General features: G+C 44.8%; 1 protein-coding gene across 1 annotated transcript in view; it reads right to left on the bottom strand.

The window, feature by feature from the left end:
- Positions 1-2,273: 2,273 nt before the first annotated feature.
- The window catches only part of FKBP10 (FKBP prolyl isomerase 10), a 36,046-nt gene continuing 17,951 nt past the window's right edge, over positions 2,274-20,368 (bottom strand). The window contains exons 6-10 of the mRNA XM_069237658.1: positions 13,938-14,083; positions 11,761-11,950; positions 10,081-10,223; positions 6,429-6,592; positions 2,274-6,149 (exon numbers count right to left, since the gene is read on the bottom strand). Coding sequence (XP_069093759.1) covers positions 5,964-6,149; positions 6,429-6,592; positions 10,081-10,223; positions 11,761-11,950; positions 13,938-14,083 — 829 coding nt within the window. The 3' untranslated portion in view covers positions 2,274-5,963. The remainder of the gene's footprint in view (positions 6,150-6,428; positions 6,593-10,080; positions 10,224-11,760; positions 11,951-13,937; positions 14,084-20,368) is intronic.

The raw sequence follows: 20,368 nt of genomic DNA, 5'->3' as shown, positions 1-20,368 counted from the left end.
TTCTTTGTCTGGAGGTGGGGCGTCTCCGGAAGTGTGAGAGTTCGCCCTTTTACGAGCTGCCCCTACTACCAGGGAGTCTGGTGTTAATTGCTGCGTGATGTACACAGGGTCTGTTGGTGGCGCTTTGTACTTTTTCTCCACCCTTGGAGTTATGGCCCTGCCCTTCACAGGCTCCTGAAACACTTGTTTGGAGTGTTTGAGCATTCCTGGTAACATAGGGAGACTCTGGTACTGGCTATGTGTGGACGACAGTGTATTAAAGAGAAAGTCATCCTTTATAGGTTCTGCGTGCAGGGTGACATTATGAAATGCAGCTGCTCTTGACAGCACCTGTGTGTAGGCAGTGCTGTCTTCAGGCGGGGACGGTCTCGCTGGATAACAGTCTGGACTGTTATCTGATACAGGCGTATCATAAAGATCCTATGTGTCGGGATCATCCTGACTCATCCCTGTGTGAGTTGGAGACTGCATCATTGGTGGAGTGGCTACTGGTGATAGTTGTGGTGAGTGTTGTGGAGATGGTGGCAGAGTCACTTGTCTTGCCACCCTTGCCTGAGGCTGCTTGTCTTTCTCTTGGAAGGCAAGTTTTCTTTTCATTCGTATTGGAGGGAGAGTACTGATCTTCCCTGTGTCCTTTTGAATGTGGAGCCTTCTTTGAGTGTAATCTGGCTCCCCTGCCTCTAGTTCCTGTCCAAATCTGTGTTCTTGCATCTGTGAGGACAGGCCCTGTTCCTCGGTGTAGGAACTCGATTTCATTTCCGAGGCCGGATGTTTCGGTATGGAAACTTTTTCGTCATTTTTTTTTTCGGCTCCGAAGACACTTAAAATTTTCGGCGTGTATATGGATGGCACCATAGAGGGCAGTGAAAGGAAAGTGATGTACTCTTCTGTTGATTCATTGAAACAGCATAACTTCAAAGAGTAAATTTAAAGCAATGCAAGATGATATGTTCCTATTTGTGCAAACTAAGGCCCATATATTAGCGCTTGGGCAGATTTGAGTCAAAAAGTTTACCGCCAGCTAATGCCAATCCAACGTGCCAGCTGGGCACCTTATCTATGGAATGATGTTAGCCGGTGCTGCGGCCTGGTTCGCGTCAAAATAAATTAATCTAACCGGGCAGCGGAGGCGAAGGGAAGACTGGGGGGTTGTGAGCCAAAGAATGGTGCAAGTCAGGTCAGAGTCAAAAATATTGGCTAAAACCTGACTAGCGCCATTTTTTGACACACAACCCCCATGGAAATGACTCCTGTCTTAGCAAAGACAGGAGTCATGCCCCCCTGTTCCATATCCATGCCCACGGGGACTCCTGTCCCCTGGGCATGGCCATTGGGCACAGTGGCATGTAAGGGGGACCACGTAAGCCCCCCCCATGCCACTTAAAAAAATATATACTTAACTGCACTCACCATGGATGGGTCCCACCATCCATGGGTGTCCTCCTGGGGTGGGTGAGGGTGGCATGGGGTGTCCCTGGGGGCAGGGCACCTGTAGAGTGCTTCCATGGTCTCCCACTATGGAAATAAGCCCACGGGTCCCTTAACGCCTGCCCTGACCCCGGCGTTAACAAATCTGGCTGGGCGCCATGTTTTAAGGCCCGCCTCCTCCTGTGCATCATCTTGATGCCGGAGGATAAATAAGGCGCACATGCCTTACGAGTTATTTTTTGTACGGGAACGCCTACCTTGCATGTCATTAGCGCAAGGTAGGTTTTCACGTACAAAAAATGAATCAACTCCATATTTATACTTTGGTGCTAGACCTGTCTAGCACCAAATTTATGGAGTTTGAGTTTGCAAACGCAAATACGGTCCAAACAGAGTATAAATTTGGGCCTAAATGTGCACCCGGTATTCCAAGTCAGAAGTCTTTATTTTTAATAATCTATAATATATTCATATTTAGTTTCTGAAAATATTTTGCTATAGTAACCTTCTAGCACTTTTATATAAATTCAAGTACTAGGGTCAGAATGATGTATTGGAGCCAATGGAGGCATCAAGATGGCAGTGCTTAGTTTTTTGCAATGCAGTAGTTTTTTCTGATACACATGTGATGCGTTAAACGGGTGTTGTATAGCGTATAGGATTACGTATTAGGTCCAAGTTAAATATGGCTTCCAGGTAGGTCATACAAATGAAGTCAGACGAGGCAGATGGTACTCTTAACCTATGTAAACAGCAAACATCCTTTGACTGGCAGTGTGGGGAAGACCGTCAGTTTCTGTTTTATATTACAATACGCCACATTTTCAAATAAAGACACAAGACTGTACAAGACTATTTTGTTTTAATAAAAGTTGTGTAGCTTTGCTCCATAGAATCGCACATTATCACAACCACACATCATGTAGAAAGAAGGGGGAAACGACCAGGAAGGCTGCACATACACACAATTATTTCTTCTCAACAACAAATTTTCTCCACAGGCCTCAAACTGATCCACCCCTAAAAAAACACAAATCATACCCCACAAAGATACAGGTATGAGCACGCCACACATTCCTGCAACTGATTTGACATAAATGTATCATGGTCAGGATTACATTAATTAGGGCTTTTATTTCTGAAATTAAATAGTTGATCCATATGCTCTGCTTTGATTTTTCCACAGCATTGAAGTCATGAACACTGGGTGGTAATTTCTAAAAGCGTACCATGGTGTGGTGTTACTTAACTTTTATACAGCTTACATTAAAGTAGCGCTGCATTGAGAAACCCCAAATAGTTCCATACTCCCAAATCCCCAACCAGCACTTCCCAAATGGTAGCACTGCTTTTGCATTCATCAAGACTCACCTACTACAAGCCTACTGCATTACCATCAATACTGATCAATGTACATTGGGGTTAAATGTTATTACTGCATTTGTTGGTGGTAAAAATGAATTAACACAGCTGCATATTTGACAGGATGTTAATTCATATTTAACACTTTAGCCTAGAAGAATTTCCAGATCTTTAGTTGAAGTTCTTCTCAAAGGCTTGTAGAGCCGCAATTAATTTCCATTTGTGGACATGAAACCAAGAGAGGAATACATGATCTCAGAGATTGTATGGAATGTTTGCATAGATGCTTAAGGATTCAAGCATGTGAATCTATTAAAGATACTAAAGTTGGAGGAGTGTAGCTACAGATCAGTATTTTTCTTCTCTTTGGTCAACACACTGAGGCCTAGGTGTGGCATGTGTCCGCCTCTTTGTACCCCTGATGCTAACAGGCAAAACAGCCTTCTCAGTACATTGCTCATGTTTCACTCCCTAAAGAGAATTCACTGTTCCAAATGTGGCAGAGCAGAAAATTAGAAATCCTGCCTCCACTATATTTGGCCCATTATCACTAATCTGGATGGTCACATTTTCCCATGGGGAAAGACGACTTTCCAGATCTGTTTCTTCCTATGCTGCAACATCCCATCTTGGGATAATGTCCCAACCCCATGCATTCACTGGAAGACACCGCATGCCAACACTTTGTCCGTGAGAAAACCAGCAATGTTGAGGGCTGAAGGCTTATTACTATTCCGAGACAAAAGCGAAAGCATTCTGGCCCTACAGTATAGCAATGGAGTCTCATCAGTCACAATCACTAATAACATTAATATTATACTTTGGATTAACTCCTTTTTTTCTGGACTTAAAAGACAGGTTCTTGGTAAGAATGTGCAGTACGAAGAAATGTGAAAGGAAAGTGATGTATTGTTCTGTTGTTGTATTAAAACAGTATACCTTCACTAATTAAATTTAAACTGTTAGTAACGTGTTCTTATTTATCTTGAACTACATTTTCAGCTTTGTACTCCAAGTTAGAACTGTTTCTTTATAATAATCTCCGATACGCACAGATTTTTTTTTATACATCAGAGAAGCTTTAGCAATAATAATTTTCTTCCATTTTGACTTAGTCAGATGGAACAGCCAACGTGTTGTACTAAAGCCAATGTAGATATGAATATGGAGCCGCCGCCAGATCAAGCATTTTTTTTCTTCATTACTGGAGCACTGTTTCAGGTACATGTGTACTGCACGAAACAGGCATAGCAGTATGCCTCATCTGACATCCTAAAAACTACTTTTAACATGTGTTCCATATTAGAAATCAGTGCCAGGTAGGGGAACTTGTTCCTTATTTTAATATATATATTTAAAAAAAAAAAAAAAAAAAACACTGACAAGTAGGGCACACAAGCAGAAATTGCTTCAATCCATACTGACCACAAGTAGATGGGAACACACTAATTGCACTAAACAACAAAAATACTCTTTATCAAGTAAGGCACTTAAGGGCTTATTTTAAGTTTGGTGGCCAATGTATTGTGCCACCAACTTTGTGAGTATCCTGTCCACCAAACTGATGGTCTGCTCGCTCCATTAAGAATCAGGCAGACAGTCACGTTTCCATCACTGAAACCTTACACCAATGGACTGATGGAGTGTTGGCTGTCAGTTTAAGGCCTGATAATGATGGGATACTCAGTTCCAAACGTGACGGATATCCTGCCCGCCATTTTACAAGTTCCATAGGATATATCGGAACTTGTAATAAGGCGGAGGGTATATGGATCACGTTTGTGATGGAGTATCCCATCCGCCAAGGTCATAATCAGGCTCTAAGTGCCTGAGACCTTTTGGCCTATTTAGAGCAGACGGCCCAATGTACTTTTTTCCCCGTTTAGGAACATCACGAAAATTTGACGATCCCAAACAGAAAAAAAATAAAAAAATAATGACCTCCGCATCCAGGAACAATGGAGTTTCGAACTGCTTTTCTGTGCAGTGCTTATCAGGTCAAACTATTACTGAAAACAATCATGCTTCGATACCACTTTTTACTTAGTTGCCTGGGTTACACAGCTTTCTGGAAAATGATTCTATTGCCCCCCAGCAAATTGGTCTCTGAAACACTTTTACCTTAAGGTTAAATTAAGCTCCCTTTTCCGAATTGAGTGCAGGACTCCTATTATTTTGAGAACAATTAGGTGGCATAATTCATCACTGCCATTGGCTGGACGAAGGTCCTAAATATAAGAATTCCTCAAGGAAAACGTCCACAGCTCTGCGACATTCGCAGGGTCGGAACACTCTTCGCAATTGTTTTGATTACTTTTGGAATATTTCCAGTTCTACACATTCTGTTCATGATGGAATTCTGCATACACATAATATTATCCAAGATAGTCTTTTTTATAGTCATTCTGGGTGATGACAACTAAAACTATTGTGATGTCAAACAGTAACAGTGAAAATTACATCTTTTCCCTACAAAAGGCAACCGTGTAGTCTGTGACATCGAACATAAGACTAAGGCCCATATTTATACTTTGATGCATTTGCGTAATTTTTTACGCAAAAGCAGAGCAAACTTATAAAACATAATTGTATTTTGTACGTTTGCGCCACTTTTTGCATCAAAAGGCGGCGCAAAAAAAGTATAAATATGGGCCTAATGTTAATCTCTTAGGCAGTTATCCTCACTCTGAAAAAACAGATTCTTGTTGACTTCAAATTAAACTCCTCAGAACTACCTCAATGAAACGCTTTACTGCTCTAACAGAACACCATCAGGTTGTCTGTGTTTGGCCTTCTGCCACTATGCAAGGACCATGCAGGAATCTCATTGAGACACGTCTTTTGTGAGATAGCACCGCTTTATCTATATCGGAGTGGATGGTCAGTCTCCGACACATGAATTTCAGACGTTTGGCATATTCTTTCGTAACACGACAAGCTGTTTAAAAGACACGTCCTCCATCCGTCCAAATTTCTCTCTGTCCTCCCAAACCAATTCTTCGAGGTACAGAATACCCTTCCCTGAGTGGGTCTGTTGCATGGGAAAATCAGTTCTGTGGACTTCTTTACTTTTTTGCTACGTTTTGGTGGGAAGGGACTTTGGCTATGGGTGGAATATGAAAAAGGTAGGCACTGCTGTCTCTTGGAAATGAAAGCTTTCAATAACGCCAGCTTCAAAGCTCTTCGTGTAAACGCTCCTTGTCTTCATCGGTCTTCAGCTTCAGCTCTTCAGGGGTTATCTTGCCATCCTGGTTGCGGTCTTGGTTGCCAAACATGTCTGCGATGGACTTGTCATGATCGGCTCCAGGCATCAGGCGGCCTTTGCCTTCAGCCACTTGGTTCAGGATGAATGTGGAGAACTGCAAAGGGATGAAAAGAGGTAATTTAGGACAATCTACACAGCCAAAGCTGATGCCAATCAACAACAAGGTTTTCTTTTCTGGTGTATTGGCCTCCCGACGAGAGTTGGAGGTCTTGACTTTAACACGCAGCTGTCTCAAGTGTTCAATAATGAATATTAAAACGTTTTTAAAAACCCCAAAACTCCTGTTATCAGGGTTAAAGGTTGTGCAATATCACTTTATTTGACACTGCAGAGAAATGCAGGAGGCTTGGTGAGAATAGCCCTTTATATTCACCTCCTCGATGGGGATCTCTCCGTTCTTGTCCAGATCCATGGCCTCGAAAAGGTTGGCAGGGGGCTCTTCCAGCCAGACGAACATGTAACCTTCAGGGACGCCTGCTTCAGCGTGGACAAGTTCAACTTCGAAGAAGAGCACAGCGCTGCCGGGCACACCGCGAGCTATGGTGGCAGTCAGAGAAGGATACAGTGAACGTGTGTCATAGGTTCTCTCTTTACACTGTACATCATTCATCCACATTTTTGGAAGTAACATGTATTAAAACGTAATTGTCCATATAAACAACTATTTAAAAAAAATACAGCACTTCAATTAAGATTGAATAAATTAAAAAAACAATATAAATACAAACCGTAAAGCAAATACGAACTACCCAACAAGCCCTGCTTGGGGCACAATGGGTCCTCCCTCATATCAATGCATTTTAACAAATGTAATTAATTGACAGTCTAACTACAAGAACAGCACTATCAAGCCTTAATTTACATAAATATTCAAATACATTATTAACTGCGCGTAAGCCTGCTTCTTTAAACAATTGTTTTAAAAGTGTTTTTCTGTGTGTAAGAGTATAGGGACATAAAAGTAAAATGCGTGCCACTTAATTTGGGGACCTTTTAGAACAAAAAATACCTTAAGAAACCTTGATAGGGATTTAAGAGGTAAACCTTAAGTAACAGGCACAATCGAAAAACAATACATGCTGTCTCAACATTGGGCTTGTTACATATAATAAATAATCCACAATCTCTAATTTGTCCTTAATTGTAGCTAAAAACCTCAGCAATGTTTTTACTCCGTATTTTCGCGAAAACGGATATAAACACTCCTACATTTTCACTTCCACATATACCTTGTTTATTGGTAGTTGATGGCCTGCTAGTTCAATCATGAAAACACAAAAAAAAAAACACAAAAAACAATCTGCTCCTGTGTGGGACTCCATTATTCCCGTTCACTAAAGTGACACCCCCTTCCAATGATTCTGCACAACCACTGAGCACTTGTGACAGTGGCTGCAGGTTCGAGGCCTGAGTAGGGCATCCTATGCAATGCTGCAGGCCTTATTTAATAGTCAACACTTTCCAAACCTAGCAGCCCTATTCTCACCTCAGAGGTGGGAGATGCTGAACTATATGGTAGTTTTCATATCGACTTAAAAGATAGCGTATTCATGCCAACATATCATCAAGGTATGTAAATACAGATTAAGCCCATACTGCCCTACGCATACTTAGACAATATGTTCTTAGTTGGGATGGTGGACATGATAGTTTTGGAGGATGATATGAAAACACATGAACTCTGTACTGCTGTGGAGCTTTCTTTTACCGGGAGACCCTTATGCCCATATTTATGGGCAACTGGCATAGTGCAGTGCAGTGCATTAAAAGAACCAGTTGCATATAAATATGGACCTAAGGGTCTCCTTTTAAAAGAAAGCTCCACAGCAGTACAGTACGCCAATGTGAAAGAGCACGAATGCACCGTATCTCTGAAATACGGTGCATTCCCGGCCTTTCACCCAGTGCCGGTGCACAACTTGGTGCCTAGCACCAACGCAGGCACGCTTGAACCATGGTGCAAGGGTGCCTGCGTTGCATGCAAGATTGTTTTTGTGCAGAAAGGGGCTCCTTCCTGAACTAAAACAATCCCAAGAGGCTTTTTTTGTCTTTCTATGCAGAAAGCAGCACACATGGAAAGAGGAAAAAACAAGGAGAAATAAAAATATTTCTACTCCTTACGCCACCCTCGGGGAGGTGAAAAGTTTTGGCGCTGTCCCAGGGTTGTGTCATTTAGTAAATCTGGGGCAGCATCAAATCCACGGGTGCTGCGTTGAGAAACCCACTGCAACGCCCCCCTGATGCAGAGTAAGTTGCACTGCTTTGCCTTACTCAATATCTACGCGGCCACAAAAATCCACGCAAAGTGGCTTTGCAAGGCCTCATAGATAAGGGTGGTACTTGTGCAGCCAGAGCATTAAAAAAAGGTGATGCTTTGGCGTTGCAAGCCTCTCGTAAATATGCCTCTTAGGATCTTCAACCTGACCTCCAAGCAGTCACTACCGCCCAGGACTCAGGTACCACACTATGTGGGACAGCCAGCATGGGAGCCTGGCTCTCCACGAACTGTCTGTCGAGGAGCCTCTGTTTTATTCCAAGAAACAGTAGTAGCTCCTACCCTTTGTAGGGGTAGAGGTAAGGGGCGGCTCTAGTTATTGCACGGGTGTTTGTGCACACTTTCAGATTAAATCTCCTCGCTCTCCTTATACCACAGTAGAAAACAGTCTTTGTCATCCAGTTAGAAACCTTCATTTTAGCAAAGTTTTTACAATAACACATTCATCCAACACCTTCCTGGAAAGGCTTTCAGATCCACCAGACCTCCTCAAAGTGCTTTTCCTCTACCCCACCCCTCCTTAACAGCCTCCCAGCTAACAAAGTAACGATGTGTTGGTTCAAGCACTTTGGGGAGTCGGGGATCATGCCCTCACCTTCCTTGGTTAATATGTTCAGTATATCCGAGCTTTATTAAGCGCTGACCAATTTTTCGGTTGGTGGCAATAAAGAGATACAGACAATGAAAGCGACAAGCCCTGTCCCCACTTTCTAAATCCAATTGGCGGTTTTCGGTATTATTCCAAATTTGGCTACAATGAGAATTGTACACAATGAATTCCTAGAGATAGTGCTTTAAAGCATGGATTACCCAATGGATTTATGAAAGTGAAGAATTCTAAAGATACATGTATTTCACAGAAATCATAAAGACCGGCGTGAAAGAAATGGAAACCTTTTTTTGGTAAGAAAACCAAGAATCTGTTAAATTAGCATATGAGTGCATTTATTACATGGCTAATGGACGACCAAGTAAAGGTCTGGTACGGATAGTTCGCTCTTTAAAATATGTAAGTAAAGAAGAAAGTTGAGGGCATGTGTGTTCTTATGTACATGATTCTTGTGTGTATTATGGATCCAGTTGTTACATGTCTTAGGGCTTGATGTATCAAAGGGTTTTACTCATTCCGTGTTGAGACAGTAGTTTGTTAATCAAATTAAGAACTTCTTTTTTTGTACTCTATTTTGCTATTGTGAATTTCTTTTCATGTATAATTGCCTTTTCCCTAACAACTAAAGTTTTTTTTTTTTTTTTTTTAAACTACACTCACTGGATAGTTTCACACCTTAGAACTTAGTCTTAGGCCTGGCTGCTTTCTATGCCCCACTGTAGGTGATGGAGTTGGTACTTGCTTTTAGACAAGGGGAGGCCTAGCAGGTTTATAGCCTGTAATGGGGCCTAGCATACGGAATCATTGTGTGTGAATACAAATCTTCTTGTTTCAAAATGGTCAAATTACAGACCTACAATCCTCTGAAAACTTCATGAGACAAGGATCCTCCAACCATTTCTATTAGAACATCTCTTCTCATACAGTGTTTCTTCATATTTTGTATTTTTCCTACTATACTTCCCCTTTTCTCACAAAGGGCATCTTTGGTTACTTACCACTGTAACGTCCCGCAGGTGCAGTGCTAAACTGTGCTGCATTATGCGAGCAGCCAGGCAAACTTTAGTGAATGTAGGTTTTAAGTTTATCTACTGGACATAGTTGCAATAGCAACCAAAATAAACCTGCACGATCTCTTACCTCCGTTCTCTCCATGGCCCAGATGTGGCGGGATGATGATGGTCCGTCGCTCCCCTATGCACATGTCCGTCAACCCAGCGTCCAGGCCTTCTATCACCTTATTCGCCCCCAGCGTCACTTGCTGAGCGTTTTCATAATCGTGACTGCAACCAAAAGAAGGAATACTTTTAGGATCATTTTGTTTTTCACCCCAATTTATTCAATTATTAAACTGTGCTACTGTCTCCTAAATTAACTGTTCAAAACCAGTAATGGTTCAGCTGAGCCTACCTATTAAGAGAAATACCCAAAACATATGCGGTGCAGAGGACTGATTGGAGGAACTTCTATAATCTCGGTAAGAAGTGTGTGTGTGTGTGTGTTTTTTTTTTTCTTTTTTAAAGAGCATGTCGTGATCCAAGACTATATCAGTTGAAGCAATGCATCAGGACGCTCACTGAACCGAGATGTCGCAATTAGGCCCATAATTATACTTTTTTAGCGCCGCATTTGCACTGCGTTTGACACAAAAACTTGGCAAACTTACAAAATACAAATGTATTTTGCAAGTTTGCGCCTCTTTTGCGTCAAAAACTGACGCAAATAAGGCACTAAAAAAGTATAAATATGGGCCTTAGATCCTTGTAGCCTGCATTACAAACCTTTGATAATTGAACAGGTCTGCGATAAGAAGTGCAGGCGCACTGCCCTGTGATAACCACTCTTTCTTCTTCAGGAATATGAACACGTTGATGCAAAGATCTGTGTGGTTCGAGAATGTTCCAAACTGCGGACAAATTCTAAATTCATAAGAAGTCAGTGCAATGTGACCCAGCTTTGCAATCCCTGTCAGACCGCAACGTATGTGTGATATATAACAACAGATTCTTGTTCCTTGACCAGTATTTCTATGAACCACCCGAAGTGCTAGGGAATGGTAACAGGATAATAACGAAAGATCCTGGAGACAGTAAAGAACAAGAGACAAGGGATGAGGGTCGGACTGGCCAATAGGGCAATCAGGCAGTGACCGCTGGGCTGGTGTCAAAGGCCAGGGTGTGTGTGCGTCTTTTTTGGGGGGTTTGTGGGCCTGTTTATGGTCTGCTGGGCCAGTTTTTACTGCGGGTTTCCCAAATATTAAAACAAACATTGTATGTAGCAAACTCAAATCCATGCAGTCTTCCGCACCCTGCAAAACACTTGGGCCATATTTATACTTTTTTAGCACCGCATTTGCGTCATTTATTTATGCAAAAGCGGCGCAAACTTGCAAAATACCATTGTATTTTGTAAGTTTGCGCCGCTTTTGTGTAAAAAAATGGCAGTAATGCTGCACAAAAAAGTATAAATCAGGACCATGGCGTCTTTACAAGTCCCAAACTGCCCCGATTTCCAAACGTGGCCACCGTTTTTAGCTCTCTGATTCACTAACTGGGGCCACTTTCTTTTTCTGTCCTCTCAGTCCGATCCTGTGAGGAAGGAACCTTGTGAATGACACAACCCTCTTCAAACCTTGATCTCATCCTTCTAAGCAGAAGTAGCCTGTAGGTAGCCAACTTCAGGTATCTGGCAGGTGGTTGGGAAACCGGAAACAGGAAAGTGTCATTTTTGGGACAAACTCTAGAATAGTTTAGTAGAACAGAGTCCCTTGACATCAGGACACTGTAGGAGCTCCAACACATCTCATGATGCCCAACTTACGAAGAGAAGAGCAGCGTGCCGTCCAGCAGGCTGCAGTTGTAGTGGTATTTGACAAAGTCGCCCTTCCGGCTGGTGACGTTGCAGTTCTCTGGTTTGTGGGTGACGGCAATCTCCACGGTGTCGGTTGGGTTGTGGAAATCAATCACGTCAATGTCAAAAACGAGGACGGCAGAGTGTGGGATCTTCTCGCCTAAAACAGGAAGGAGAAAATGAAGATGCATGTTCAATGGTTATTTGTTTACTAAGCTTTCGGTGTGGTTGCTTATTCGCTAATCCCTGCTGTACACAAACAACAATGTGCTATGAAGCTAATTAGGCCCCGGCATTGACATGACGGTGCCAAGGACAAAACGTGCCTTGGGATGGATCGGGGTGTCCAAAGTTAACACGGGAGAGGCGCTCTCGAGGCGACATTTCCTTCATAATGTAGCGTTCACTCCAGCTTTTTAATGATGTTTAGCAGTGTTAATACCAGGTGCTGCTGTTTGCAGATTCAGTGGTACACAGCACTGGTGATTTGAAGTGGTGCGCGGCCATGCCAAGATTCACCAGTAGTTCTCACAGATGTCAGCAGCGAGCACTTAGCCAGGTGTGCTATCTAACTGGCTTACTCTCCCTACAGATGGAAGAAACCGATTTTGATATTGAGCACATAGGGGGTCATTCTGACTCCGCCGGCCGCGGTAACCGCAGGGCCGGCGGGAGCCGCCAGAATACTGCTGCGCGGTCAGAAGACCGCCGCGGTAATTCTGGGTTTCCCGCTGGGCTGGCGGGCGACCGCCAGAAAGCCGCCCGCCAGCCCAGCGGGAAACACCCTTCCATGAGGATGCCGGCTCCGAATGGAGCCGGCGGAGTGGAAGGGGTGCGACGGGTGCAGTTGCACCCGTCGCGATTTTCAGTGTCTGCATGGCAGACACTGAAAATATTTGTGGGGCCCTGTTAGGGGGTCCCACGACACCCCATACCGCCATCCTGTTCCTGGCGGCCGAAACCGCCAGGAACAGGATGGCGGTCGGAATCCCCATGGCGGCGCGGCAAGCTGTGCCGCCATGGAGGATTCCCCAGGGCAGCGGAAAGCCGGCGGTACAACGCCGGTTTTCCGTCACTGACCGCGGCTGTACCGCCGCGGTCAGAATGCCCATGGGAGCACCGCCAGCCTGTTGGCGGTGCTCCCGCGGTCCCCAACCCTGGCGGTCTCGGACCGCCAGGGTTGGAATGACCGCCATAGTGTCAGTCGGACCAATAGTTCTGACATGGTAGTGCAAATACTGGCGCGAGAGGCTGGCAGCCAGTGTCTTAATATTTGTGACTAAACCGGACAGGCAACAAGGTCCCGGGACGAATGGACCACAGGCTTAAAGATGCTATTTAATGGTCCTCAATCCTGCTCATCACTCCGTCGTCTCCTGGACATCTTTACTTATGAAAGACACAGGGGCAACATGCACTAATATAGCACTTCTAGGCACTGGCACACAATGCTGCCCTTCTCTTGGAGTCTTGGTGAAGTCCTGTTGCACAGCCTTGGAGTCCTCGTGGGGCAATGCTTCAGAGCCCTCGGACTTTCATGTCATGGTGGCACCACACATTCTTTACAGAACATGGGGCCATATGTACGAACACATTTTCCCATAGACACAGAATGGGCAAAACTGTTTGCTACATCTGGCCCATGGAGGCAACTAGCTGCCCATCCCACAGTGGCGTGGTGACGCCCAGCCTCGCGGGTCATGCTGCCCAGTGCTCATGGTTATATTGGCATCATAGTCTTCAACCATCTGGGTATTTCCTTACTAGCCATTTCTATTAACTAAAGGCAAACTCTATCCCCAACTGGCCACCATCCTGTCATAGCTCCTTTTTCTTACTACCTGTTTTGGTGAGGAGTGGAAACATGGAGAGCTCTCAATGACTGCTGGGGTACCATGCTGCCCAGTCCTCCGGGACGCAGCGGTACAATGCTGCCTTGACCTCTAGTTCTGGCACCACTCTGCCTACCTTTCCAGGTCATGGTGGAACCAATGTAGCCATCCTTTCTGATCATGGGCCACCAGCGGGGCCAGCCCTGGGGATCTTGGTGGTTTAACTAGTCAAGATAACAAATCCTACGGTACGGATTCTTTAGAAGGAATTAAGGAACAGATTGTACCAACCAACCAAGCTTGAGCAACCCTTACCTGCTCCTTCCTCTCCGTAGCCAAGATGTGGAGGGATAACGATGCGCCTCTTCTCGCCTATGCACACGCCCTGCAGTCCCTGGTCCATGCCTGGGATGATGTAACCCATTCCGATGTAGGTATTGTACGTGGTGTTCCTTGAGTAGCTGTGGAATACAAGTGTCCCCACATTAGATCACTTACTGCAGAGCAAAGAAAATGAAAATGTCACTTACCCAGTGTACATCTGTTCGTGGCATCAGTCGCTGAGATTCACATGGTATGCATGAGCTCGCCATCTGGTGTTGGGTCGGAGTGTTACAAGTTGTTTTTCTTCGAAGAAGTGTTTTCGAGTCACGGGACCGAGTGACTCCACCTTCTGTGCTCATTGCGCATGGGCGTCGACTCCATCTTCGATTGTTTTCCCCGCAGAGGGTGAGGTAGGAGTTGTACTATAGTAATAGTGCCCGCGCAATGAAAAATGTAAGTATGTACCTATTAAAGGATTAAGTAATATATATACAAATGTACAAAATTGAAGGTAACTTCTGAACTGCTACAGGCTTCCGGGGAGGTGGGTGGGTCCATGTGAATCTCAGCGACTGATGCCACGAACAGATGTACACTGGGTAAGTGACATTTTCAGTTCGATGGCATCTGTCGCTGTAGATACACATGGTATGCATAGACTAGTAAGCAGTTAGTTCCCCATAAGCGGTGGTTTAGCCTGTAGGAGTAGAAGTTGTCTGAAATAGAGTTCTTAATACAGCTTGACCTACTGTAGCTTGTTGTGCGGATAGCACATCTATACAGTAGTGTTTGGTGAATGTGTGAGGCGTAGACCAAGTGGCTGCCTTACATATTTCTTGCATTGGGATGTTTCCTAAAAAGGCCATTGAAGCACCTTTTTTCCTTGTTGAATGTGCCCTGGGAGTAATGGGCAGTTGTCTTTTTGCTTTAAGGTAGCAGATTTGGATGCATTTAACTATCCATCTGGCTATACCTTGTTTTGATATTGGGTTACCTGCATGAGGTTTTTGGAATGCAATAAATAGCTGTTTAGTTTTTCTGATGTTCTTCGTTCTGTCAATGTAGTACATTAATGCTCTTTTGACATCTAATGTATGTAGTGCTCTTTCAGCCACAGAATCTGGCTGTGGGAAGAATACTGGTAATTCTACCGTTTGATTTAGATGGAATGGAGAAATAACTTTTGGTAAAAATTTTGGATTAGGTCGTAGGACGACCTTATTTTTATGTATTTGTATAAAAGGCTCTTGTGTTGTGAACGCTTGAATTTTACTTACTCTTCTTAGAGATGTAATGGCGATGAGAAAGGCAACTTTCCAGGTGAGGAATTGTATTCCGCAAGAGTGCATGGGTTCGAAGGGTGGGCCCATGAGTCTTGTTAGAACCACGTTTAGGTTCCATGAAGGAACAGGTGGTGTTCTTGGTGGTATAATTCTTTTAAGCCCTTCTATGAATGCTTTGATAACTGGTATCCTATACAAGGAAGTTGAATATGTAGTTTGCAGGTATGCAGATATTGCTGCAAGGTGTATTTTAATAGAAGAGAAGGCTAGCTTTGCTTTTTGTAAATGGAGCAAGTAATCTACTATATGTTTTGGAGTTGCCTCTAGTGGTTGTATCTGATTATGATGGCAGTAACAAACAAATCTTTTCCACTTACTTGCGTAGCAGTGTCTAGTGGATGGCCTTCTGGCCTGCTTTATGACTTCCATACACTCTTGGCTAAGTTGTAAGTGTCCGAATTCTAGGATTTCAGGAGCCAGATTGCTAGATTCAGCGATGCTGGGTCCGGGTGTCTGATCTGTTGGTTGTGTTGCGTTAACAGATCTGGTTTGTTGGGCAGTTTGATGTGTGGTACTACAGACAGATCTAGCAGTGTTGTGTACCAGGGTTGTCTTGCCCACGTTGGTGCTATTAAAATGAGTTTGAGTTTGTTTTGACTCAATTTGTTTACTAGGTAAGGAAGGAGAGGGAGAGGAGGAAAAGCGTAAGCAAATATTCCTGACCAGTTCATCCATAGGGCATTGCCTTGGGATTGCTTGTGTGGGTATCTGGACGCGAAGTTTTGGCATTTTGCGTTCTCTTTTGTTGCAAATAAGTCTATTTGTGGTGTTCCCCAGAGTGTGAAGTAGGTGTTCAGAATTTGTGGGTGGATTTCCCATTCGTGGACTTGCTGGTGATCTCGAGAGAGATTGTCTGCCAGCTGATTCTGGATCCCCGGAATAAACTGTGCTATTAGACCAATTTGATGGTGGATTGCCCACTTCCATATTTTTTGAGCTAACAAGCTTAACTGCGTTGAATGTGTTCCTCCTTGTTTGTTTAGATAATACATCGTTGTCATGTTGTCTGTTTTGACAAGGATGTATTTGTGGGTTATGATTGGTTGGAAAGCTTTTAGTGCTTGAAAAACTGCTAATAATTCTAGATGATTTATATGCAGTTTTGTTTGATGTATGTTCCATTGTCCTCTTATGTTGTGTTGATTGAGATGTGCTCCCCACCCTGTCATGGAAGCATCTGTTGTTATTACGTACTGTGGCACTGGGTCTTGGAAAGGCCGCCCTATGTTTAAATTTATACTGTTCCACCATAGAAGCGATAGGTAAGTTTGGCGGTCTAGCAACACCAGATCTAGAAGGTGACCCTGTGCTTGAGACCACTGTGAGGCTAGGCACTGTTGTAAGGGCCTCATGTGCAGTCTTGCGTTTGGGACAATGGCTATGCATGAGGACATCATGCCTAGGAGCTGTAGTATTGTTCTTGCTTGTATTGTTTGGTTTGGAGACATGTGTTGAATGACCCTGTTGAAATTGTGGATCCTTTGTGGAGTTGGCGTTGCTACTCCTTTTGTCGTGTTTATTATGGCTCCTAGATATTGCTGTACTTTGCTTGGCAGAATGTTTGATTTTGCAAAGTTGACGGTGAACCCTAAATTGTAGAGGGTTTGTATGACTTGATTTGTGTGGTGTGAGCATTGTGTGAGCGAACTGGTTTTGATTAGCCAGTCGTCTAGATACGGGAACACATGTATTTGCTGCCTTCTGATGTGTGCAGCGACTACTGCTAGGCACTTTGTGAATACTCTTGGAGCGGTTGTTAAACCAAAAGGCAATACTTTGAATTGGTAATGTATTCCTTTGAATACAAACCTTAGATATTTCCTGTGTGATTGATGGATTGGTATATGGAAATATGCGTCCTTGAGGTCTAGGGTTGTCATGTAGTCGTGTTTTCTGAGCAATGGTAACACTTCTTGTAGTGTGACCATGTGAAAGTGGTCTGATTTGATGAATGTGTTTACTACCCTGAGGTCTAGAATTGGTCTCAGTGTTTCGTCCTTTTTTGGTATCAAGAAGTACAGTGAATAAACTCCTGTGTTTATTTGTGTGCTTGGTACTAATTCTATTGCATTTTTTTGCAGTAGTGCTTGAACTTCTATCTCTAGAAGTTGTGAATGGTATTTTGATAAATTTTGTGATTTTGGTGGTATGTCTGGAGGGAATTGCATGAATTCTATGCAATAACCATGTTGGATAATTGCTAGGACCCATGTATCTGTAGTTATTTTGTCCCATGCTTCGTAATATTGATGTATCCTCCCCCCCACTGGTGTTGTGTGGGAGGGGTGAGTGACGTGTGAGTCACTGCTTGTTGGTAGTGGTTTTGGGGCTTTGAAATCTTCCTCTATTCCTAGGAAATTGCCCCCCTCTATACTGGCCCCGAAAACCTCCTCTGTACTGTCCCTGGTAGGTGGGCGGTGCGGACTGTGAGGTGCTAGCTTGTGTGGCCTGACCCCGAAACCCTCCTCTAAAAGGTGTTTTGCGGAAGGTGTTATAAGATCCTCTGCTCTGCGGGGAGTAGAGTGCGCCCATGGCCTTGGCAGTGTCAGTATCCTTCTTGAGCTTTTCTATAGCTGTGTCGACCTCCGGACCGAACAGAAGTTTCTCGTTTACTGGCATGTTAAGCACTGCCTGCTGAATTTCTGGCTTGAATCCAGACGTTCTGAGCCATGCGTGCCTACGGATGGTAACCGACGTATTAATGGTTCTTGCGGCCGTGTCTGCTGCATCCATGGAGGAGCGTATTTGATTGTTGGAAATGTTTTGACCCTCCTCAACAACCTGTTTTGCTCTTTTTTGCAGATCTTTTGGGAGATGTTCAATGAGATGCTGCATCTCATCCCAGTGGGCTCTGTCGTATCGCGCTAGCAGCGCTTGTGAATTTGCGATGCGCCACTGGTTTGCTGCTTGGACAGCAACCCTCTTCCCGGCTGCATCGAACTTCCTACTTTCTTTATCTGGGGGAGGTGCATCCCCAGAAGTGTGTGAGTTTGCCCGTTTTCTGGCAGCCCCTACCACCACAGAGTCTGGTGGCAGCTGAGAGGTGATGAAGACAGGGTCCGTAGGAGGCGCCTTATACTTTTTGTCCACCCTAGGCGTCACTGCCCTACTTTTAACTGGCTCCTTGAAAATGTCCTTTGCATGGCGTAGCATGCCTGGGAGCATCGGCAGGCTTTGGTAGGAGCTGTGGGTTGAGGAGAGGGTGTTAAATAAAAAATCATCCTCTACTTGTTCCGAGTGTAGTTCCACATTATGGAATAGAGCTGCTCTAGCCACCACTTGTGAGTAGGCTGTGCTGTCTTCCGGTGGTGATGGCCTAGTTGGGTATGTGTCTGGGCTGTTATCAGACACTGGTGCGTCGTACAAGTCCCACGCATCCTGATCTTGGTCGTCGTGGCTCATGGCGGTGTGAGCTGGCGAATGTGACGGGGTGTAAGTTGGCGAAGCCGGAGTTACAGGTGGAGGCGAGGGAGGAGGTGTTACCTTTTGTGTTGTTTGTTGCTGAGGAGTAAACTGAAGCGTTCTCTTTCGTTTGACAGGTGGAAGGGTACTGATCTTCCCAGTCCCCTGCTGAATAAAGATACGCTTTTGCGTGTGATCCACGTCAGTGGATTGCAGTTCTTGTTCAAATCTATGTTTCTTCATTTGAGAAGACATAGAATGCTCTTCGGTATAGGAGCCAGAAACAGGGTCTGATGTCGCTTTTTTCGGCTCCGAAAGCCCTGTCGATTGTTTTTTCGGCTCCGAGGTAACCTTCCTATTTTTCTGTGCCGAAAATTTTTGGCCTCTATGGTCTTCGGCGCCACTGTCTCGGCGTCGATCGGTGTCGACACCGAACTCTCGGTGTCGATGCTTCTGTTTAGCACTCTCTCGGTCCCGAGGAGGCTGCGTGCCGGTGTCTCGACCGAAGTCGGACGATCTCGACACTGAATGGGCCTTTTTCGGTGCCGATTGTTGGTCACCGAGAATTTGGGTGGAGCCATGGCCGGTTGGCAGTGGCGTCCCCTGGGCCTTCTTTCCTTTGTTAGGGTTTGATCTCGACGTCTTACTCACAGTTCTTGTAGAGTGTAGCTCGTCGGAGTCTGAATCCTGGATGGAAAAGGATTCCTCCTGTTCTTCTTCTGTCTCGAACTGTCGACGCTCTTTTGGCGTGGACGCCATCTGCAGTCTTCTCGCTCGACGGTCGCGCAGAGTTTTTCGGGACCGGAACGCCCGACAGGCCTCGCAGGATTCTTCACTGTGCTCGGGTGACAGGCACAGATTACAGACCGAGTGCAGGTCCGTATAAGGATATTTGTTGTGGCATTCGGGGCAGAATCGAAACGGGGTCCGATCCATCGGCGTTGTCCTCCACGCGGTCGGGCCGACTAGGCCCCGACGGGGTGCCGAAATCTACCCCGAAGGGCACCGAAGCGCTTCGATGTTCAACGCGTCGTCGTATGTGTCTATCTGTAACCGGATCGCAACGATACCGTCGAAAATCTTCCGTCTTCAGCTATCTTTCCGTTCCGAAACTCGGAGCGACATGAACACGTCCGAACCCGATGGCGGAAAGAAAACAATCGAAGATGGAGTCGACGCCCATGCGCAATGAGCACAGAAGGTGGAGTCACTCGGTCCCGTGACTCGAAAACACTTCTTCGAAGAAAAACAACTTGTAACACTCCGACCCAACACCAGATGGCGAGCTCATGCATACCATGTGTATCTACAGCGACAGATGCCATCGAACTATTACTTAGCTGTAACGATCCCTAAGCCAGGTCCACTTCCTGATTGAATGTGGCAAGGTGAGTACAAAAACGATGCACTGAAATGCAAATCTAATAACTTAGTGCAATGCGGTGCCCAGAGGCAGTATTATACTTAGTGCCCTACAGGGGCTATAGGCATGGGCGCCTTGCTTTGTCTGCCCCCGGGGCACAATGGAATTACAGAAGGGGCAGCAGGTGCTTGTGCGTCCCCGTCTGTAATACTGATAGCAAGGGCAGACATGTAGCGCCAGTGCTATTGAGAGAGGACGTTCCTTCATCTGCATGGGGGTGTGGCCCACGCAAATGAGGAAATCACTTTGCCCCT

The sequence above is a fragment of the Pleurodeles waltl genome, chromosome 6 (genome assembly GCF_031143425.1).
Source record: "Pleurodeles waltl isolate 20211129_DDA chromosome 6, aPleWal1.hap1.20221129, whole genome shotgun sequence".
NCBI lineage: Eukaryota > Metazoa > Chordata > Amphibia > Caudata > Salamandridae > Pleurodeles > Pleurodeles waltl.
The sequence above is the reverse complement of the archived record's forward strand: the minus strand, read 5'-3'. Positions and strand labels throughout refer to the sequence as shown.